General features: G+C 42.8%; 1 protein-coding gene and 1 long non-coding RNA gene across 2 annotated transcripts in view; one reads left to right on the top strand and one right to left on the bottom strand.

Moving 5' to 3' along the window:
* Positions 1–1,366, bottom strand: part of LOC147021698 (uncharacterized) — a 20,465-nt gene extending 19,099 nt beyond the window's left edge. The window contains exons 1-2 of the long non-coding RNA XR_015060890.1: positions 1,236–1,366; positions 66–275 (exon numbers count right to left, since the gene is read on the bottom strand). This is a non-coding gene — a long non-coding RNA (uncharacterized LOC147021698). The remainder of the gene's footprint in view (positions 1–65; positions 276–1,235) is intronic.
* A 243-nt stretch (positions 1,367–1,609) lies between these two features.
* On the top strand, positions 1,610–6,101 carry LOC147021697 (homeobox protein Hox-A1-like). Its single transcript, XM_085891952.1, has 2 exons — positions 1,610–2,228; positions 4,726–6,101. Exons 1-2 carry the CDS (start codon positions 1,610–1,612, stop codon positions 5,112–5,114), a joined length of 1,008 nt encoding a protein of 335 aa, XP_085748078.1. The 3' UTR covers positions 5,115–6,101.
* The last annotated feature ends 13,967 nt before the right edge of the window (positions 6,102–20,068 follow it).

The raw sequence follows: 20,068 nt of genomic DNA, 5'->3' as shown, positions 1-20,068 counted from the left end.
GTAGCGGCTTGGGATCCAAAAGGTCCTGAGTTCAAGCCCCGTTGGCCGCTTGAATTAATACACACCAGGAGGTTGACTCAGCCTGTCATCCTTCCGAGGTCGGCGAAGTGAGTACCAGTGTACTGGGCCCGGTGTATGCCCCGGTTAGAATAGGTGTACCAGATCCCTGTGTCGTAAGAGGCGACCAGGGTTGCTGCGTCAGGAAGGGCATCCGGCGTAAAACCTGTGCCAAATCACTGTGCGGATCCGCTGTGGCGACCCCCTAACAGGAGCAGCTGAAAGAAGAAGAAGAGTTTATATTATATATAAGTACTAATCATAAATACCAATAGAAATAATAAACATTGTTTATATTATTGAGTACTAATCATATACAACAAGACAAATAATAAACATTGTTTATATTATTGAGTACTAATCATATATAACAAGACAAATAATAAACATTGTTTCTATTATATTGAGTACTAATCATTTCTTCCAATACAAATAATAAACATTGTTTATATTATATAGAAGTACTAATCATTACTACCAATTCAAATAATAAACATTGTTTATATTATTGAGTACTAATCATAGACACCAAGACAAATACTAAACATTGTTTATATTATTGAGTACTAATCATATATACCAAGACAAATAATAAACATTGTTTCTATTATATTGAGTACTAATCATTTCTACCAATACAAATAATATACATTGTTTATATTATTGAGTACTAATCATATATACCAAGACAAATAATAAACGTTGTCCATATTATATAGAGTACTAAGCATAGATACCAATATTATAATAAACATTGCGTAAACACACGAGAGTCGATCAACAAATCCATGGCCTATAGTCCTATAACATAGTCCTATCAAAACGTAAAAACATTGTAAATAAACAAACAAAAAAAATCATTAAAAATGGTTAGCGTACAGTTCAAACAGTTTTCTCATATTACCTCTCTTCTGTCTATACTTGGCACTATCTCACATGAGAGGTGCAAATGATTACAATCATTCGTTTAGTCATTTAAGTGCAGCAATAATTCCGAAACATGCATATTAAAGTGACATCCACCACCATATATACAGCTATATACCGTATACTCACATCACCATGCACCTACATAAATACATTAAAATAATACATTTCCTATACAGGATAATCGGAGACGCCAGCGAAGGAACACCGTTTCCTGAATTGAGGACACTTGTGGGGCGACGTCAACATACTTCACCAGAGCTTGAACACCCGTCACCAGAGATCTCTGAAGACCAGCTGCGCACGGCGTCCCACGGACTGCAGGGAAAAAATGGAAATACAGGCACGACAGCAATTCACCATGACAGCATCAGCGCTATTCATTACCTGGGAGATTAAGCCGCGACTGACACCATTGGATGGTTCAAGTCACGTGGCCTCTTTCAAGTCTGCGCGTGTGTGTGTATATGTGTGTGTGTGTGTGAGTGTGTGTGAGTGTTTTTTTTCCCCCCCCTCACATGGCTCCTCCAGATAGGAACCCCACGAATTCGGCATCGAAATCAACAAGGTAGTTGAGAGGTGACGTGGGGGGACAGAGCGTCAGAGTTGCGACTCCGGTGGACAAATGGACATTTCCAGAATGAGTTTCCTCGACTACGCACCATATTGCAATGGTGACAGAGCGTCTTATAATGCCAGAGCCTTCTCAGAACCCTCGCTCACTCCCCTACAGTCGTGCACGGTCAGTGCCGGCGCTGTGCCTGATGCCAGGTACTTCCAGCAACATCCGTCTCAGCAACACGGGCTCCATCAGCCACAGTGTACTCAGTCACAAGAGCAGCAGTTGCTGTCTCAGGCACAGTCGAGCGGCGCAAACGGATTTTCTCTGTCCAACTCCAACTTCAACTTCACCTCGTACGCCCCCGCGCACTCGGCTCCGCTTCAGGACTTCGCCGGATACGGCGCCCCCGCGTTCGGCCTCTTCGCCTCCGGTCCCCAAGAGAGCGAATTTGGTGCAAACCATGCGGTGCCCGCACACTCATACGGAGCCTACGGACAGTCGTACGAGACGTGCACTCGGGTGGTGGAGCTGCCTGCGGGTTGTGCCGCAGGTTTCCCGGCCGGGACATCCCGCTCCGATAAGCAGGCTGAGCTGCATGCGACGGTTCGGGAATCGGACGGCGTGCCGGGTTCGTCGCACACTTTCGATTGGATGAAAGTGAAACGAAATCCGCCAAAAACAGGTCAGAACGTCATAGTCGAGGAATAAAAAAAATATAACTCAAAACGTAAGAACATCGTCGGAAAATAATTTTGTTGCTAATTATTTGTTGAATGATAATTGAAAAACTTTGGCGTCTTCCAATGTCATGAGCGACTGGTTCTGATAACTTTTTTTGAACGTTCTTCCATCGCTCCAGATGTACGAATTTAAGTCGTCTTGTGTTGGTTGCCTCCTTCGTTTTACGGACATTTACATGGAAACATTTTCTCATTTAACACGTAACTCCACATATATAACCATTAAAGTACTCTGCGTTCAATTGTTCATATATCTCATGGTGATAAATAAATACATATATATATATATATATATATATATATATATATATATATATATATATATATATATATATATATATATATATATATATATATATGAACCAGACCTGGTGGTGTCATGGTGAGAGTGCTCTGATTCTGGGAGGTCAGTGGTTCAAAGCCATGATGAGTCATCCCAAAGACTTTAAAGATGGCATGTGCTTGATGCTCAGCATTTAAAGGAATAATAGCATGGACAAACAACTCTGGGAAGGCAATGGCAAACCACCCAGTATAACCCTGGCTAAGAGAATGCTTCTGCAAGCAGCAATGATGCTCTGCAAAGAGGATGGTCCATCAAAATAGAAAAAGGTGTTCGGATGTAAATAAATTTATACGATATTTGATCTTGTTCATTCAATGTCATTACAGTCGTTGAACAACAACTTTAATCGGCACTTTTCAATCTTTCGATGCTCGTTATTATTTATGCATCATCGTGGATTGACGTTGATGCACAACGTACACTGAACATCATCCATAAATCAAATGCTGACGTGAATTCGATAATACTTCGTTAATAATGTATTCGTTTCTTTGTTGATTGTATCCCTTTTTTAACTTTCTGCTATGACGGTACAAAGATGTTACACAACGATTGACGACTGATGGTGTGGATATATATGAGGGTTGTCCAGCATGTATCCAAAAGTACACGACTAATGTTAATGTTGAGAATGACGTGATATGAAGGATGAATTATGTTTCTTGGGGGAAGGTGGGATGGCCTGATCATTTTGTAGTGTAGAAGCTGCTGCCCAGAGAGCAACATCACTCTGAGATGGCAAGCAGTGACGTTGAGGAACCTCCAGCAACACCGGACTACTTGCGACCCGCAAGCAGGCATGAATTTGTAATTTGTTCAGAGTTCCAGAACTAAAGTCCACCGACAAGCAGACTTGGTAGACGTGTTCTCCAGCCTAACTTCTCAACCTCCTTCCGATGGACGGCGCACACATCCGAGCGACTTCTGCTCTTAACACTGAATATCGAAACCATCAGCGATGAGTTCGGAACACTGGGCCGTGTGCCGCTTAACGTTCTTTGTGATGGACGGGGCACACATTGACGTCTCGCCCTGCATGCGAAACACTCAGGTGGCAGTTTCTAGCTTGGTAGAGATTTGAACCCTTACAAGACGGTGTAAAGGCGAGTCTACACACCTTTAGGATCTCCCGCCACTTAAGCATGAACCAAATGCCCACTTAGTGTTCATTTCTCATATTACATCATTTTTCATTGAATATTATAAATATTGCTGCAGTTTTGTGTTATATGTGCAATATGAAGGTTCCAAAGATCAACCATGTTAGGTGTATTCTGTTTTGTTTATTTCTAGTGTGTGTGTGTGTGTGTGTGTGTGTGTGTGTGTGTGTGTGTGTGTGTGTGTGTGTGTGTGTGTGTGTGTGTGTGTGTGTGTGTGTGTGTGTGTGTGTGTGTGTGTGTGTGTGTGTGTGTGTGTGTGTGTGTGTGTGTGTGTTTGTTTTGAATATTCTGGGATATTTCTCAGATAAAGCAATATTTTCATCAATATTTTCATTTGTACTCTTATTTTATGTCATAACCGTAATCAACTTGTGTTGCGAATTATGAACAATGTCAAATGAAACTTTGCACAAAAATAAACCAAGTCTCCTTAAAAAGACCCCTGCACATATGAGCATGAAATTTGTTCGGCATGATAAGTGAATAAAATGCGGTAACTCGCTTTTGTATGATCAAATACAAAGTAAATACCGTAAATGCACTGTGGAATACAGGGGTACATATACAGGATATATATACTATATATATGTATATGTATATGTATATGTATATGTATATGTATATGTATATGTATATGTATATGTATATGTATATGTATATGTATATGTATATGTATATGTATATGTATATGTATATGTATATGTATATGTATATGTATATGTATATGTATATATATATATATATATATATATATATATATATATATATATATATATATATATATATATATATATACATGTATATGTTTCTGTCTATGTATATGTATATGTACTCTCACCATCGACCCATGAAAGGCGAGGAACACCATGCGATGTTTAACGGTTCCTCTGGCATTGTTGAACCATGAATAACCTGCATGTCACTGCACCGCAGCTCGATCTGTGGACTACATGAGTTCGTGCTTCAGTGGAGCTGCATCAAGCGCCGCCAGGACGAACTTCAGCACGAAGCAGCTGACCGAGCTTGAGAAAGAGTTCCACTTTAACAAGTACTTGACGCGTGCACGCCGCGTCGAGATCGCCGCTGCGCTGCAACTGAACGAGGCACAGGTCAAGATCTGGTTCCAGAACCGGCGGATGAAGCAGAAGAAACGTGACAAGGAGGGTCTGCAGCCTGTTCATGGAGCTCACACGTCGACCGGATCCGGAGCCTCACAAGCGGAGAACGCCGGAACGGACGCGGCTTCGGACAAGTCGGGCGCGACTTCTCGTAGTCCTTCTCCAGGTTCCCAGACCTCGGAGGCCGTGGATGGTTCTCCCTGAAAGAAAGAGAGAGTAAAAATAAAAAATGTACAAACATGCCATCAGATGGAACGGTACACCACCTTTGGCCTCCAGGTGAACAAAGTAAACTGTGTGTCATACACCGGGGGCTTCGCGTATGATTTTGCACTGCAATCGGGGAGCAAAACCAAAGGTGTGCGTTATAGGTAATGAGTAACTCCACGCTGTTAATGGTTGACCAAAAAATGTTGGCTTTTCACACGGATGGAACTCGACGGCCTGGAATAGTGGAAGCAATGAGAGAAGTTTGTAACATCCAGGGTGTTTATTTACAAATCAGGTTTTAAACCCTAAACTGACTGCGTACTTGCTATCTGCACGACGTGACGACGTACATGCTTTGACCACGGTGTTCATTGTTGTCGAAATAAGTATTGTTATTTTATAATTGCTGAATGTCATTGTCCAGGTACATATGCGATCATGAGCCGCAACGCTGGAATATTCGTACATGTATGTATACCTGAGGCTCAAAATATGTGATGTACAAACTTAACGTAGATGTACACATTTATTGTCGCTCGGAAATGTAGTAAATGAACAGGGTATATAGTTCTCTTCCAAAGATGTACATATATATGGCGTAAATGCTGCTTATCGGCGATTATGCCTTTTTATATGCTTTGCACTAAAACCTTAGATTGCCCTGCTTAAGCCAAAGAAGTTTGTTTGGAATTTGTCGGTTTTTAAAATAAAGCGTTTAAATGCTTTCAACAACATTCATTCATTCATTCATCCATCATGTGTCCTGAATATTCTATGCAAGTTTATCCTCAAGAAATGTCACATGATGATGTGCATCTTCTGGTCTCCTTGACTCTTCTTTGTCAATGCATCTGTGGCTATTCGATTGAAAGAGGTGTTTTCATTGTCCATGAGCTTGTCGTGGAAACACATATTGATATTGATAAATAATAATAATAATGATAATGATCCCGATAATAAAATGTTTCACTTTCAGCTCCATTTTTGGTGCTCACTGTGTATTATTGTTCTGAAGAATCTGTGTGTACTTCATAAAGGCAGATTGATCAGTAAGTTCGTGGCCTACCAGAGAAGTAGACAAACCAAATCAGGGTGATTGTTTTGTCAAAAATGGTTTAAAAAGGCATGGAGAGAAATCATTTATCCAGTCATTTATTTGCATGTCTAACGTATGGTGATGGTGACACTGCTCATAGGGATTGGCAGGTAGGTATGTACGTTTATCCCAGGTTTCGAATCTTGACCACCCTGGTGATCCGCACACAGGTGAGGCATCAATGTGCAAGCCATCTATCGAAAATCCTTAAAGCCGGAGGACCCGTCTGCCACCACCGAAGGTGGGTGAACGGTGGATGTCAAATATCTATCCCACTGTATCTTTTGAGAATGGTAAGCGAGTTATCACCGGCACCTTGAACAAATTACAAATTCCTGCTAGTCAAACGTCAGGCATGGGCCTGCCACATCCAGAAAGACTTGTGCCAGAAGCACCCCCCACCCCCATTCCTCTCTCCACAACCCCACTAGTAGGTGGGAACAATTTGGACCGTTCAACAAGCTGGACAGATTGCTCATCCAAACTTTTCTTTGAAAGTTAAGATTTACTTAAAATAGCCGATTACAAATAGTAAAGATCCTCATTCTTTCAACTTCGATTACTTCATGGCTTTGAAGCCTATGGAATAAAACTTTAAAGCCTATAATCCTTTGTAGAAAGTTTTGGATAATAAATCGACGAAGTAAGACCAGTGATTGGAACAAGGTCTCTGGCAGGAGAACGCGGAGCATTGGCATGAGGCATTTCACAGCTGTTCGTGAACTACTGCCCTTTCAACCCCTCACCTTCCCAAAGGCACGAAAGGCTGTTGGTGAAAGTAAATGCTTGGAGAAATGAAAAAAAAAAAAAACATCACAAACGCCCTTCGGTGACATATGATCAGGTTTTCATCGGTGGTAATGCATCATTACATCCAATGGACACATTTTTTTTTTTTTACATAAGGAAAAACAAAACAGGGTGTCACAATCAAATATAAACACACTTATTATATGGAAAACTACCTCGTCATTCTGCACTACCCTATGGGTAACATTGACTGATGACTTGCAATCATTCTATCATATGCTAATGCCATCTGTTAGGTATTAGCAACACTCAACATCGCCCCTCTATCTGCTATTTCATTAGTTTTTTTTTCTGATATATTAAAGTGTAGATATCTTATTGAGACACCCTGTGTATGTTGATACACATGAGAGTGCCAGGAAGGCCGAGAGGTATGCACACTCGCTTTGAAGCTGTCTATCCTGGGTTCGAATACCGACACAGCTATAAACTGTTGTCCTGGTGTTCCACGGGAAGGGTGATTCATCAGTCCCTCGGATGGACGTTGAACTGGTGGTTCCTCTGCTGACAGTTAGTGGTCGTTAAAGATCCCAAGGTGTCCTTCGCGAAGAGTAAGCAAACTATCTCTGGCACCTTGAACAAATTACAAATTCCTGGCCCATCTAATGCTGGGAAGGCAATGGCAAACCAGGCAGTTTGCCAAGAAACTGCTTCGGCAACACCAATGCTCTGTAAAGAGAATGGTACATTAGGTGTGTGTGTGTGTGTGTGTGTGTGTGTGTGTGTGTGTGTGTGTGTGTGTGTGTGTGTGTGTGTGTGTGTGTGTGCGCGTGTGTGTGTGTGTGTGTGTGTGTGTGTGTCTAGAATTGAATTAAATTAAAGATTAATTATAGAGATTTCGGATGAACATTGTGGGAATTAGTGAGACCAAGTGATTTGGACAGGCAGTATATGCTATGGGAGGACACACCATTCTCCACTCTGGACGTCCAATTCCAAAGGAGTCACAACCAGTTGAACGTAACGAAGTCGTGGGCATTGTGATGGACCCGCATATGATGGTGGTATGGCATATTGCCTGCGAGGTCTGGAGGGCAGTTAGTTCCAGGATTTTCCTGCCAAAATGAAACTTATCATGAAGACATTGATAACAGGCATCACTAGTATTTCATTTTTAAATTTTATTTACATTTGGGTCCGTTTGTTTGTTACTTGGCTAAAAAAAATTTTGTCAAGAATGTTGGTCTGCAACATTTGTCTGTCTGTCTTTTTTTGTCACACGATTTTTGGCCACAGCTTTCAAGCAATCATTCTGAATTTTTTTTGTGTGTGTGTCGTGAACCGGCCAAGGAGAGCAACGCTTAATATTTGTGAAGTTCCGAATCCAAATCCAGATCTGAGAATTTTTCAAGTGGTTCTTCACCATTGAGAGATGGGGCTAAAACGATATTGCATGATATCTCAAAAAGTTGTGGACAAGTTATGACAAAACTAGGTGGATGAGTTGGTTAGGCTACAAGAACGAGCCGATTCAATTTTTGGTTAAGGTTCAGATTCAGATCCGACCTATCTGTGGGATACAAGATGTAAACTGTTCAGCCTGGCGGAGGTGTGCGTTCCACCGAGTGCCATTCTGTTTCACCAAGTGTCACTCTGAGTGGTTTTTCATTCTGTCGATTTGTCTGTTTGTTTGTATGTCAATTGCCTACAGGTCACAATTTTAAACCAATCTTCACGAAGCTTCACCACATGGTAGAGTTCGTCATAAGCAAGAAGCCTATTGCTTTTGAGGTCAAAAGGTCAACATTGGCTAAAGGTCAACAACTATGGTGGAATGTCTAAAATCATCAAATTTCATCCCATTGACTTGAAATTTGAGGAGGAATTATATTTCAGGTCACTAAATTCAACCAGTCAATTATTGTTGAGGTCAACATAGACTAAAAGCTCAACATCGGCCAAGTTTATGAAATCTTCAATTTTCATCCAATTAACTTGAAATTTGAACAGGATTTTCATAAAAAAGTAACCATCATATGTCACATGGTCTGGCAGTCATATCGGATCGAAGGGAAAATCTTGGGAAATCGTCTTCGGAGAAACCGCTTGACCGATTAATGCAAAATTTAACTAATTCATCAACTACTCATGGAAAATATGGTTTTATTAAGATGACATCATCGGTCACGTGGTCTGGCAGCCATATTGAATCAATGAAAAAAACAAACCTAAAATAAACAAAAGAGTTGGCTCACACCAAGTTCTTCTCAAAACTGCATGGGGCATGTATTCTATGAATACCATCTAGTTCTTGTTTTGATATCAAGTTTATTGTTTTCCTATTGTGGCCAGTTCATTATTCTACGACTTCGATGATAGAGTGTGTCATCATTTTCGACCAATCTCATCGGTGTCGATGGTTCATCTATTATGGACGAATCTCATCTATTACTTTTTAATTGGTCACTGGCTGACACCAATACAACTTTATATTATGACCTTAGTCATCAAAAAGCTACATGCATTGAAGAAACAGTTTCAAATGGAGCAACTCGCCACCATTAGAGCATTTAAGTTGCATCAGATGTGGCAATAAATGTGAATTGAATTTGGCGGGGTATCTAAGTTTTCGCAGGATTTTCCACAGTCTTTCATGAGAGACAGTGTCAAACACCTTGGTCAAATAGATGAACACAAGGTATAGGTTGGCGTTCTATTTTCTGCACTTTTTATGTAGTTGCCGAAGTGAAAATATCATTTCTCAGAAACTACATTGGCTCTCACGGAGGATGGTATCAACAATATGCCGATTGAGCCTGTTCAGCAGGACCTGTGCAAGTATCTTCCCAGTTACTGACAGTTGAGAGATGCCATGGTGGTTACCGCAGCAGGAACGATCGCCTTTCCTCTTGTGAAGGTGGATCATGCTTGCATTCTTGAATTCCTGGAGAACAGTGTTCCATTCCTAGATGACGTTGAAGAGTTGGGTGAGGCAGCGAAATAGTTCCCTCCCTGCCGAAACACCTCTGGCAGAATGCCATCGGCTCCAGGAGCATTCCCATTGAACATTTCTTTGATGCATTGGCATGTTTCAGCCTCGATCGGGAATATAGAGGGATGCTGTTGCAGTGGTAGCTGCAGTAGCCCATCTACAACAGAGCTATCAATTGTTGATTGACGAGAGAGAATGTGGTTAAAGTGTTCTGCCCGGCGCTGGAGTATGGCAGCTTTGTCCATAATAAGAATTGAGTTGTCTTCAGAGTGGATTGGAGCTGTTCCACTTGCAGTGTGAGGACCATAGACTACCTTAATGCCATTAAAGAAGCTTTTCATCTATTTTGGTCTGCAGCAGCCTGGAGGTCTTTATCTTTCTAAAGTCACCATTTTTCTTTCATCGAATGCAGCCTCTACTGCACGTCATTCCTGGCCTGTTGATATGCATTTTGCTTAATGGTGACTCCTTATCATGAATCCATGTGAGATGAGTTGAATGCATCAAGTTGAGCAGCTGTGACACAGTTCTCGAGCCAGTCCTAATGTTTCTGAGGGCCAAGTCAGCTGATTACTCTATGCCAGGCTTCAAAGTCATGGCTCACCTGAGCAACAAAGTCACCCTGGTCAGGAATAGGAGCATGTGCCAGAGTAGTGCGTTGCTGTGTCCACTTACCATCGGTACTCCATCTATCCATCCCCCAGGCAGATTCCTGGACCATCCCCATCTCCTTGAGATTCCGATCAACCTACTGCAACCATGAGGAATGTGGTCGGCCCACTGGCCTGCTCCACTCATGAGGCTTCATTGCTGAGATAATCTGGTGAGCAGGATCAGCATCACGAAAATGAGCCATATGTCCATTCAGCGCAGGTGATGCTCATGCAATACATAGGTAACAAATCTCATCCGAGCCTCTCTCAGCAACCGCTCGTTTGATAGAAAGTCTGACCAGTGATAGCCAAGGATTCTCCGGAGAGACCTGGCACTCAAAGGAGTTAAATCTCCATCTCAGATCCTTGGTCAGCTCAAAATCTCACATCTGTAGAGCAAGACTAAAAGGACCAAGGACTGAAAGACTCAGAATTTTGTCCTCCTGCATAGGTACCGATAGCACCACACCCCATGATCCACTGAATCCATGACTCCCTAGGCCTGACCCAGATGTATATCGGCCTCTGACTCACAACATGCGGAGATATGAATATCACTGCCAAGGTAAGGGAATCTCCACATGACCTCAACATCCTCACCAGAAACAGATACAGACAAGAGAGCAACATCCAACATGTCATTGTAAGCCTGGATCTTAGTTTTGACCCAGAAAACCCTTAATCCCAGTGGCATTGACTCCTCATTCAATGCCTCAAAGTCCCCCATAAGAATATGCAGCATCTCTGCAAAGATGACTGCATTATCTGTGAAATGAAGGTCAGAGTTCCTGACATTCCCAAACGATGCACCGCAGCTTGATCTCTCTGACATACTCCCCAGTATCCAGTCCATACAGCAATGAAAAGTGTGGAAGCCAGTGCACACCCCTGATGAACTCCAGTAAAAACTGGAAATAAGTCGGAGATGGAACCACCACACATTACAGCACTCTCAGTACCAGAGTACAGTTCAGAAATCAGATTGATCAGTTTTGGTAGCAACCCACGAAGACCGAGAGTCTTCCAGAGGGCATCTTTATTCATTGAATCAAACACTTTATGGAGATCAACATAAGTTGCAAGCAGCCCCTGCTGAAACTCTCGTCTGCACTTGGTGAGGAAATGAAGGGCAAGGATAAAGTCAATCATTGACCTCTTTGGTGTAAAGCCCAACTGCTCTGGTTGCTGTTGCTCAAGTAGATGGTGGTGAACCCCATCAAAAATTATCCGAGCAAAGACCTTGCCCGGCACTGAGAGCAGCGTCACCCCTCGGTAGTTGTTGTAGTCCTGGCGATCACCCTTCCCTTTCCAGAGAGGGACAACAAGGCACCTCTTCAAGTCTGTTGGGATGATGCCTGTATTCCAAACGGAGCACAAAACTGCATTCAATGACATGAGTACAGCATTTCCATCAGCCTTGAGAAGATCAGCATGGATGCCACCGATCCCAGGAGCTTTGCTCCCTTTCAAATTGTTCACCACAGCCTGTGCTTCCATAAACAAAGACAGTTCACAGTTGATTGTAGGGTCAGCAATAGGGATAGTTACACCCCTGATGTCTAACTCAACAGCTGGTGGGTCAGCCTGGCACAGTTGCTCAAAGTAACCATCCCAGTGGGCCTTCACTCCAGACTCCACTATCTAAAGCCCAACACCCTCCAATCTAACTGCAGTACACCAGGGGATGGGCTTGGAGGAATGCAATGCATGAATTCCTCTGTAAGCAGGACAAGAATCAATTGACTGCAGGTGATGCTCTACCCCTTCACAGATTCCTCACACATAAGCCTCTTTGTCCACCTTCAGCACACGTACGGTTTTATGCCAAATCTCCCTGAACATATTAGCTCTGCCATTAAGCCTGGCCCTGCGACTCTGGTCAGTGGTATCCAGTTTCACTTGGGAAACAAATTAATTCTTTGCCGGATGGTGGGTTCCAAGACATCCACTGGCAACATCAAGGATGGTGGTCTTGAAGGCACTCCACAACTCTTCAGGGTTCGCCAAAGCACCCAGACTCCCAAAATCCCAACTCAGCCTGTTCGCAAACTCTTCAGCTACCCTCTCATTCCTGAGCTTGCCAACATCCAGCCTCGGCTGCGATAGTACCATTCTCCTGGATTGAGGATCCAGTACCATTATCCAACTTTAGAGTTGCTGCAACAGGCCTCAGTCGGAGCATATACAGAGACCGGGGAAATGACACACAAGGAGTGATGAATCCTCAGTCTCATAATACGCTCGTTGACCGGTGTTACCTCGATTATCACGGGAGTCAGCCTATTGGCCACAGCTACAGCAACTCTTTGGGCATGGTCCATCAGAGCAACCAGACCAGTAGTAGGTAAACCCACCTGCCATGATCTCACTACTATGCGGTCTCCAAACCTCAGAGAGTGCTGCGATACCTATGCTCAAATGCTTCTGCTCAGATTATAGCAGAGACAGGTGATTATTCTCTCGAAGGGATAGGACATTCCACACACCCACCTGAAGAGATTGCCTCAGTTTAGCCCAAGGAAACCAGTCTGGTAGATGATACCTCATCACCACCATGCCACAAACAACCACAATCCAACCCAGAAAGTTTACCCCATGCTTTTCCTCCAATCATCAAAGAATGGGGGTCCCAAAGGCTTTGCCACAATCCCTTCATCCAGTGGGCTGTGCTGCGAAGGGTAGCTGCACAGGAGGTACTCTTACGGAGTGGGTTTTCAGTTTTACGAGTATTTATTTGAAGTTGCCCATGAGTATTTGTTGTCAGTCAGAGTTATTGAGCTGATGGCCCGCTCGGATTCTCCAAAAAAACTTTGTTCCTTCATGTCATCCAGACCTGTCATCGTCAGTGCGTATGTGCCGATGAGTGTGGCATTGTCTCATACATTAAATTCAGCTGCAGTCAAGAGCCTGTCGTTGATCCCTCTGGGGTGAGATGCCAGCATTGACACAATTTGGTTCCTCATTGTGAAACTGACACCAGCTTGCAGGTGTTCTTGCTCCGGCCTACTGATCCAGAATAAAGTATAACCAGCTCCGACTTCCTCCAACTGAGACTCACCAGGCAGCCATGTCTAACTGAGGACTGTGATGTCATTATGACGATGAGCAAGTTCCCTGACAATGATTGCTTTCCTATGTTCGTATCTTGAGGCAGTATCAAGGAGTATGCAGATGTTCCATGAATCAGACTTGAAGCTTAGTTTTTGAAATTTGTTTCGAACTGTGCGAGTAGATAGATACCCATGTGGCATGGCTGGATGGCAAGGTGGATGGGAGCAAACGATGTTTTTGTCTTATGTTGTCTCTCCTTATCTGATGGGAGAGAGCAGCGCTAGTCCTAAAAAAAAAAGGCCTGCTCTCTCATCCAGGTGGGATAATAATGCCGTTGTTGCTCCAATCAACGAGGAGTGTACATCACACCTTGGCCATCTCCATGTAGGTCCATTATAAGGGGCTTCCAGCAGTTTCTTCTACCTGTCCCTGTAACCACTCGCGTATTGCCGAAGGACTTGAAGATGGGGCAGGTGTTTGTCACACGATAAACTTGCACCCTCGGGGTATTATAGCAAGTGTCGTTTGTGCAGCACTAGACACACTCTCTCCTCTCGATCCAGGCCATTTGTCCACAGGTGTGCCGAAGCTCAACATATAAGATGACGAGCACGAGCGAAGTAGCTGGCCAAATGGAGAGACGTATTGTGCTTAATGAACTGCCATTTACCGCCAAGATGACTACAGCTGCTACAAAGCTGCATTACACATTAACAAGCCCCCCCCCCCCACCGCCCCCACCCCATGTTTTGAAATTATAGTTTTCCCTCTACGAGATGGGCTTCCTCCTCAGGATGTGAGCCTCATCTACCAGGAGCAACTGGTTTTTTGGGCACCAGTGACCCGCCCTTGCACCTCCCATTGCACCTTGCACAACAGTCCTGTTGCATGAAGAACATGATTAGGAACTTGGTCTGAAGAGGCTGTAATATGACGCAAGCCACTTCAGGGGCATTTTATAGAGGTCAGGCACTCAGCTCCGACTTCACCCTTTTGGCTGTATCCTGACCCATTTTGAGACCTCCGCTACTGTATTGGAATACTGGTACCGGAAGTTGGTTTATGGCTTTGATTTTATTTCTTGAAGAGAGGTATGTTTTCAGAATCAGGCCAGTTCAACATAGGTATTCTTTGGTATTGTTTTTCACATTTGTTTGTAACATATTTGGTGGCCCTCTTCTACCCCGAGGTATTTGGATGATGCTTGGTTTTAGAGCTCAAGATCGATTTTTATGGTGTCTGTTTTTGTTGGTTTACCTTGTATGAAGTCCACAAAGCACATTTGTCTGGACCAAATTCCTTTGAATGTCGTTGGAGTACCATTTCACTAATGGTACCACCGCAACTTCAGAGTTGGAACCACCACCACCGCAACTATCCAGTTGTTCTGCTAATTTTCTGTCGTTCGGTGTGAAGAGCTTTAAATCATCCATACACAGTCGATGTGTCACCTTTCCTGTTTCTTTGGACATTTTTCTATTGCATGTCAGGGTGTATCTGTATCGTTACTCATTAAAGAGGTTGCTCTGTGGGTCAGGGAAACCAGGACCAAGGCTGTTTCCCTGGAAGATCCTGCATCATATATTCACTGCTGCTATTTTGATTGTTCCTTCTGAGTGCTTTAATGTCAATGTTCCTGATTATTTTATCTCCCCTTCTCCCTTGCATTGGTTTACTTGATTGCTTTCTCAATCAGTTTGATCATTTGGGAGTTTATCTTGTACATTTGCATGCATTTTATCATCTATGAACGTGGGACCACATCAAAAGCTTTTTTGCAGTCGATTCATGTTGTGAACAATTTGGTTCTTCTCGTTTTACAGTTTTCCAGTATGACTGTTTAGTTAGGGTTGGATGGTCTATTGTTCCATAGCATTCTCCTTTTTTTTTTCAACATGAGTTAAGGCTCGTAGTAGAGCTACCACACACACCTGGGGTACTCTGGGTACCAGAAACATCACAATAATGGCACCACTTTTCTCACCGCACTCAGCCGGGCATTTCCGACGAGAAGGACTTTACTCCTCCCCATGGAAGCCAAGCTAAGGGGAATATCTGTGCTCTTCTCCTTTTAAATGCTTAACGTCAAGCAAGGAAGCAGCACATGCAATTTTTAAAGTCTTTGGGATGATTTGGCCGGGGTTTCAACTGCTGATCTCCCAGATTCAGAGCGGACGCTCTTAGCATTACACCATCAATCGTACATCCCTTCTGTTCTGCCTCTCAACCTACTTGATGTGTTCGGTGGTGGAACATAATTTCTGTGATGATTCATGTTAGAAGTTTGAATGTTGTTGGTAGACATGTTATTGGTCGATATGTGTGAGGTAGTTGAGTATCTTTAGATTATGGGATAAGGAAGGTGTTACCTTCTGTGAGACACTCATCCATTTCCTTTTGCTCTTGGATACATTTGTTGAATGCTTGAGTGTAATGATTCTGGAGAGCATCCAGTTGCTTCAGCCAGAAGTTTGGAATTCCATCCTGGCCTGGGCTTTTAAAATTCGGCATTTTAGCAAGTTGTACTTGAATAGTTTCTTCATCAAATATCACTGGAGGCATTTCCTTTAGGTGTCGCTTCTTCTTTTCCCAAATTTCGGATCCAATCCGCCTACTTGTATTATTTTGGGTCTTCATAAATTCCTTTCCAGAAATCTTCTTGTTTGTCTTTTTTTTTCGGGGGAACTTGATACACTTTACTTTTGCTACCGTCGTCCGTGATATTATCTTTTTGGATTATTTTCAAACGTGTGTTTTTGTTTTTCTCCCGTTGTTGGCTTTGTCGTAGTGTTTATCTTCCTTGCTGTCATTAGCCCGTCTCCCGTGCAGCGGCAGATGGGGTTTTGCAATCACTTCTGTGTGTGGGTTTGTGTGTTGTGTGTGTCTGTCTATCTGTCCGGGCCATAGCTTTTTTTTTACAATTTTAGTTTTGTTTTGTTTTTGTATACATTGTCACAGCTCGTAAAAGAGCTAACACACAACGCACAGCAAGGCGGGCATGAGACAAGAGGGGCGGGAGAGGGAAGGACAAAATGGTGGGGAACAGAGACATTAGGAGATCTGTAGAAGGGAGAGGGATGGGGTGGGGAACACGGGGTATACAAGATGGACATTGCAGGGACTTTCAGGAAGGAAAGCAGGGAATTTGAATGAAGTGGGATTGGGGTAGATTAACGGGGGTAGAGGAGATTGAGGTTTTGGATGGGGGAAGATAAGAGGTGGTGGTGAACAGCTGTTTTGAAGGCCTGGAGGGAAGAATGGGATTGAGAAGAGTGAGGGAGTTTATTCCAAAGGTGGGGAAAAGAGGAATGAAAGAGTGAAGCTGGACATTGATTCGTCATTTTGGTAGTTTTACCAGAAGGGGGTCACTGGCAGACCTTGAGCGCCTTGCGGAAATATTGGGGGGGGGGCAGACATATTGCAGACAGAGTAAGGGGGAAGGGCGAGACCGGAGAGGAGATGGTAGAAGACTGAAAGACGACCTGCCTGCAGTGAGAGAGTGAGAGGCCCAAAGACTCAGCCTCATTGTGGGAGATGCCAATGATCCTAAATGCCTTGGTTTGCACAGCGGGAAGCCGAAAAGGTGAGAGGCAGGAGCACCAGCCCAGAGGGGAGAGCAGTACTCCATCAGGCTGCGGATGAAAGCTTTGCATGTGGTTAGGAGCCCAGGTGGGCCGAGGAAGGACTTTGCACGATGGAGGATACCCAGTCTGGCTTTGGATGCCAAGTTGGAAATGTGGCTTTCCCCAGAAAGATCATGGCAGATCTTGAAACCCAGAAGCTTGAATGAAAGGACTCCTTCAAGAGGATTGTTGAGAAAGTGGATTGGGGGGGGGGGGCTCCAAACGGTCCTTTCAGAGAGACAATCAAATTTTCAACAAGGCTTTATTATGAGAATATGGAGAAGACAAATTAAGAATGTTGTCAAAAGGTCAAAGGTGAGCGTCACATAAAATCATAAATTTTCATCCAATTGACCTGAAATTTTAATTCTCATTTGAGCTTTTGTAAGTCGTAATTTTTTTTAACCATTTGAGATTGTCATCAAAGTTTCAAGAAAGCTTTGTTCTGAGAACATGGAGAAACATATTAAGAATTTGGTCAAAAGTTGAAAAGGTTAAAGGTACCGTTTAGCATACGGAATATGAAGTCCGAATACAAAGCGGACGGGTGTTGCATTTTTAGATGCTTTCTAGTTTCTATTTTGAATTTGTTTTCAGCACCCATTATTTAACTCTCAGACTTTGTCTTTGAATATATATATATATATATATATATATATATATATATATATATATATATATATATATATATATATACATATTTATTATTATTATTCTGCTCTTTAGCTTTGGGCTTCAGTTTCCTCTCAAGAATTGGTGTATTTGTCCCATTTCCTTTCTCAGTTGCTCTATCTCTGTCTCTAGTCTTTGTTTCCATGGTGGTGCTTGGTTTCTGTTCATGTGACCTGGTCTATTCTTCTTGCAGCACTGTTTTCCTGTGACTTTTTCTTGAATGAGCAGTGCCACTGTAAAACACACAGTATTGATCTTTCAAGGGGATGATTTTGGTATAATTTTACCAATTGATCAGTTGGTTCTCCTCATTAGCATTGTCATCCGTTTTTTTTTTGTGTGTTATCTTCAATATTGTTGTGGTCCTTCTCTGAGTCATGGTGTCAGTGTTATTTCTTCTACTTAGTTGGCCAGCTCTTCTTCCAATCTACGCTGCTCCTCATCATCCTCATCTTCCTAATCTCCTCCATTCTACCTTTTCTTGCTCATCATCGCGTGCTTCAGTGTGTGTGTGTGTGTGTGTGTGTGTGTGTGTGTGTGTGTGTGTGTGTGTGTGTGTGTGTGTGTGTGTGTGTGTGTGTGTGTGTGTGTGTGTGTGTGTGTGTGTGTGTGTTGTAAAGTTCTGTTTGAGGAATTTCTCACTGAGATTCTCCTTTCCATGCAGGGACGTGCTACTACTCATTTGCATCGCTAAAGGGCAATTCCAGAGCCCGCTTTCCATATGCAACATTCATGAGGGACTATTTAGTGAGAAAAGATCGATGGGCGGCGAGCAGTCCGAGCATGCACGCGCATAAACTGCACGGGGTCAGAGAAGGCACGACGTGGGATGGATGCAGTGCAGAGGCTGAACCACGGTCATTAAGTCGGTTGTTTCCTGCATTTCAATAACATATCACAAGGAGGAAAGTTATAAAATGATTCCGCGACAAGAAATCACTGAAAGATGTCGACAGCTCTAACCAGCATATAAGCAATAATAATAATAATAGCATTGAGCCAGTGTACATTTTTTTTTAGTTAAACGTGTATTTTCTATTTAATTATTGCCGGCTTAGGTCTACTTTAAAAAAAAAGAGAACATGTTGATATCACTACCATGATGTCGACAAATGGAATACGGTATTTTTCTTTCTATTTCGTAAAGGGGCTGGCAGGAGGTATGTACACTCACCCCTGAGACGTCAAACCTGGATTTGAATCTCAGCCCAGATAGAAACTTTCATAGTGGTATTTCACATGCAGGGCAATATATTCATGTTTGTGCCATCTCTGTCAGAATTAGTTGGTAGACATTCAATGTGACTTGGTGAGATTCATGAAGACGAGGTTAGCCATCGCTGGCACCCTGAAAAAAAACCCCCAAAATCCTGGACATTCTGTCGAGTACCCTGCATCAAAGGGGCAACCCGCACAGGATTATGACCATAACCAAGAACTGCTTGCGCATAACTGATGCTTTTAGAGCATGGTACATGATGATGACGATGAGAATGTTGATATTACCGAAAGCGTTTATGGCACCTTGTGTGGCACAAACTGAACCGCACGGAGATTGTCAGGACTGTACAGCGTATATAAATAAATATTTTCAGGAACACAAATGACAGCTTACTTGATGTACGTGATTGGAATGTTGATGAGATCAAAGACAGCACGTCATGTCGAAGACAGTAGCCGAGGTCCCTCTGACCACAAAGCTTCCATGAAACACCACGTTGTATGGAAACAAAAGCTATACAAACGACGATCATGTAAATGTATATGACACTGCTGAATCTTTATATACAAACAAATTGTTGCGGACACATTTTTGAATGGTCTTCAAAAGTCTGTAAAGAGAGGAGGAAGACGAGGAGGAGGATGTTGAGGACAGCTTCAGTCAAATTGAACATTTTTACAGCCAGTGTCCTTTGCATTCTGAAGCAATTGAAGGTAAAACCTTAAAAAGGACACTTGATACAAGCTTTAAATGAGGATTATCCTGATCGACGATTAAAATTTTGTATTTATGGTGAATCGTGCAAAAGCAGACCCAGAATTCATGAGTCATATTGTATGGAGTGATAAGGCAAATGGCAAAACAAATGAGCTGGTAAACAGCCATAATT

The sequence above is a fragment of the Eptatretus burgeri genome, chromosome 8 (genome assembly GCF_056783735.1).
Source record: "Eptatretus burgeri isolate ZD-2024b chromosome 8, Ebu_testis_v1, whole genome shotgun sequence".
NCBI lineage: Eukaryota > Metazoa > Chordata > Myxini > Myxiniformes > Myxinidae > Eptatretus > Eptatretus burgeri.
The sequence above is the reverse complement of the archived record's forward strand: the minus strand, read 5'-3'. Positions and strand labels throughout refer to the sequence as shown.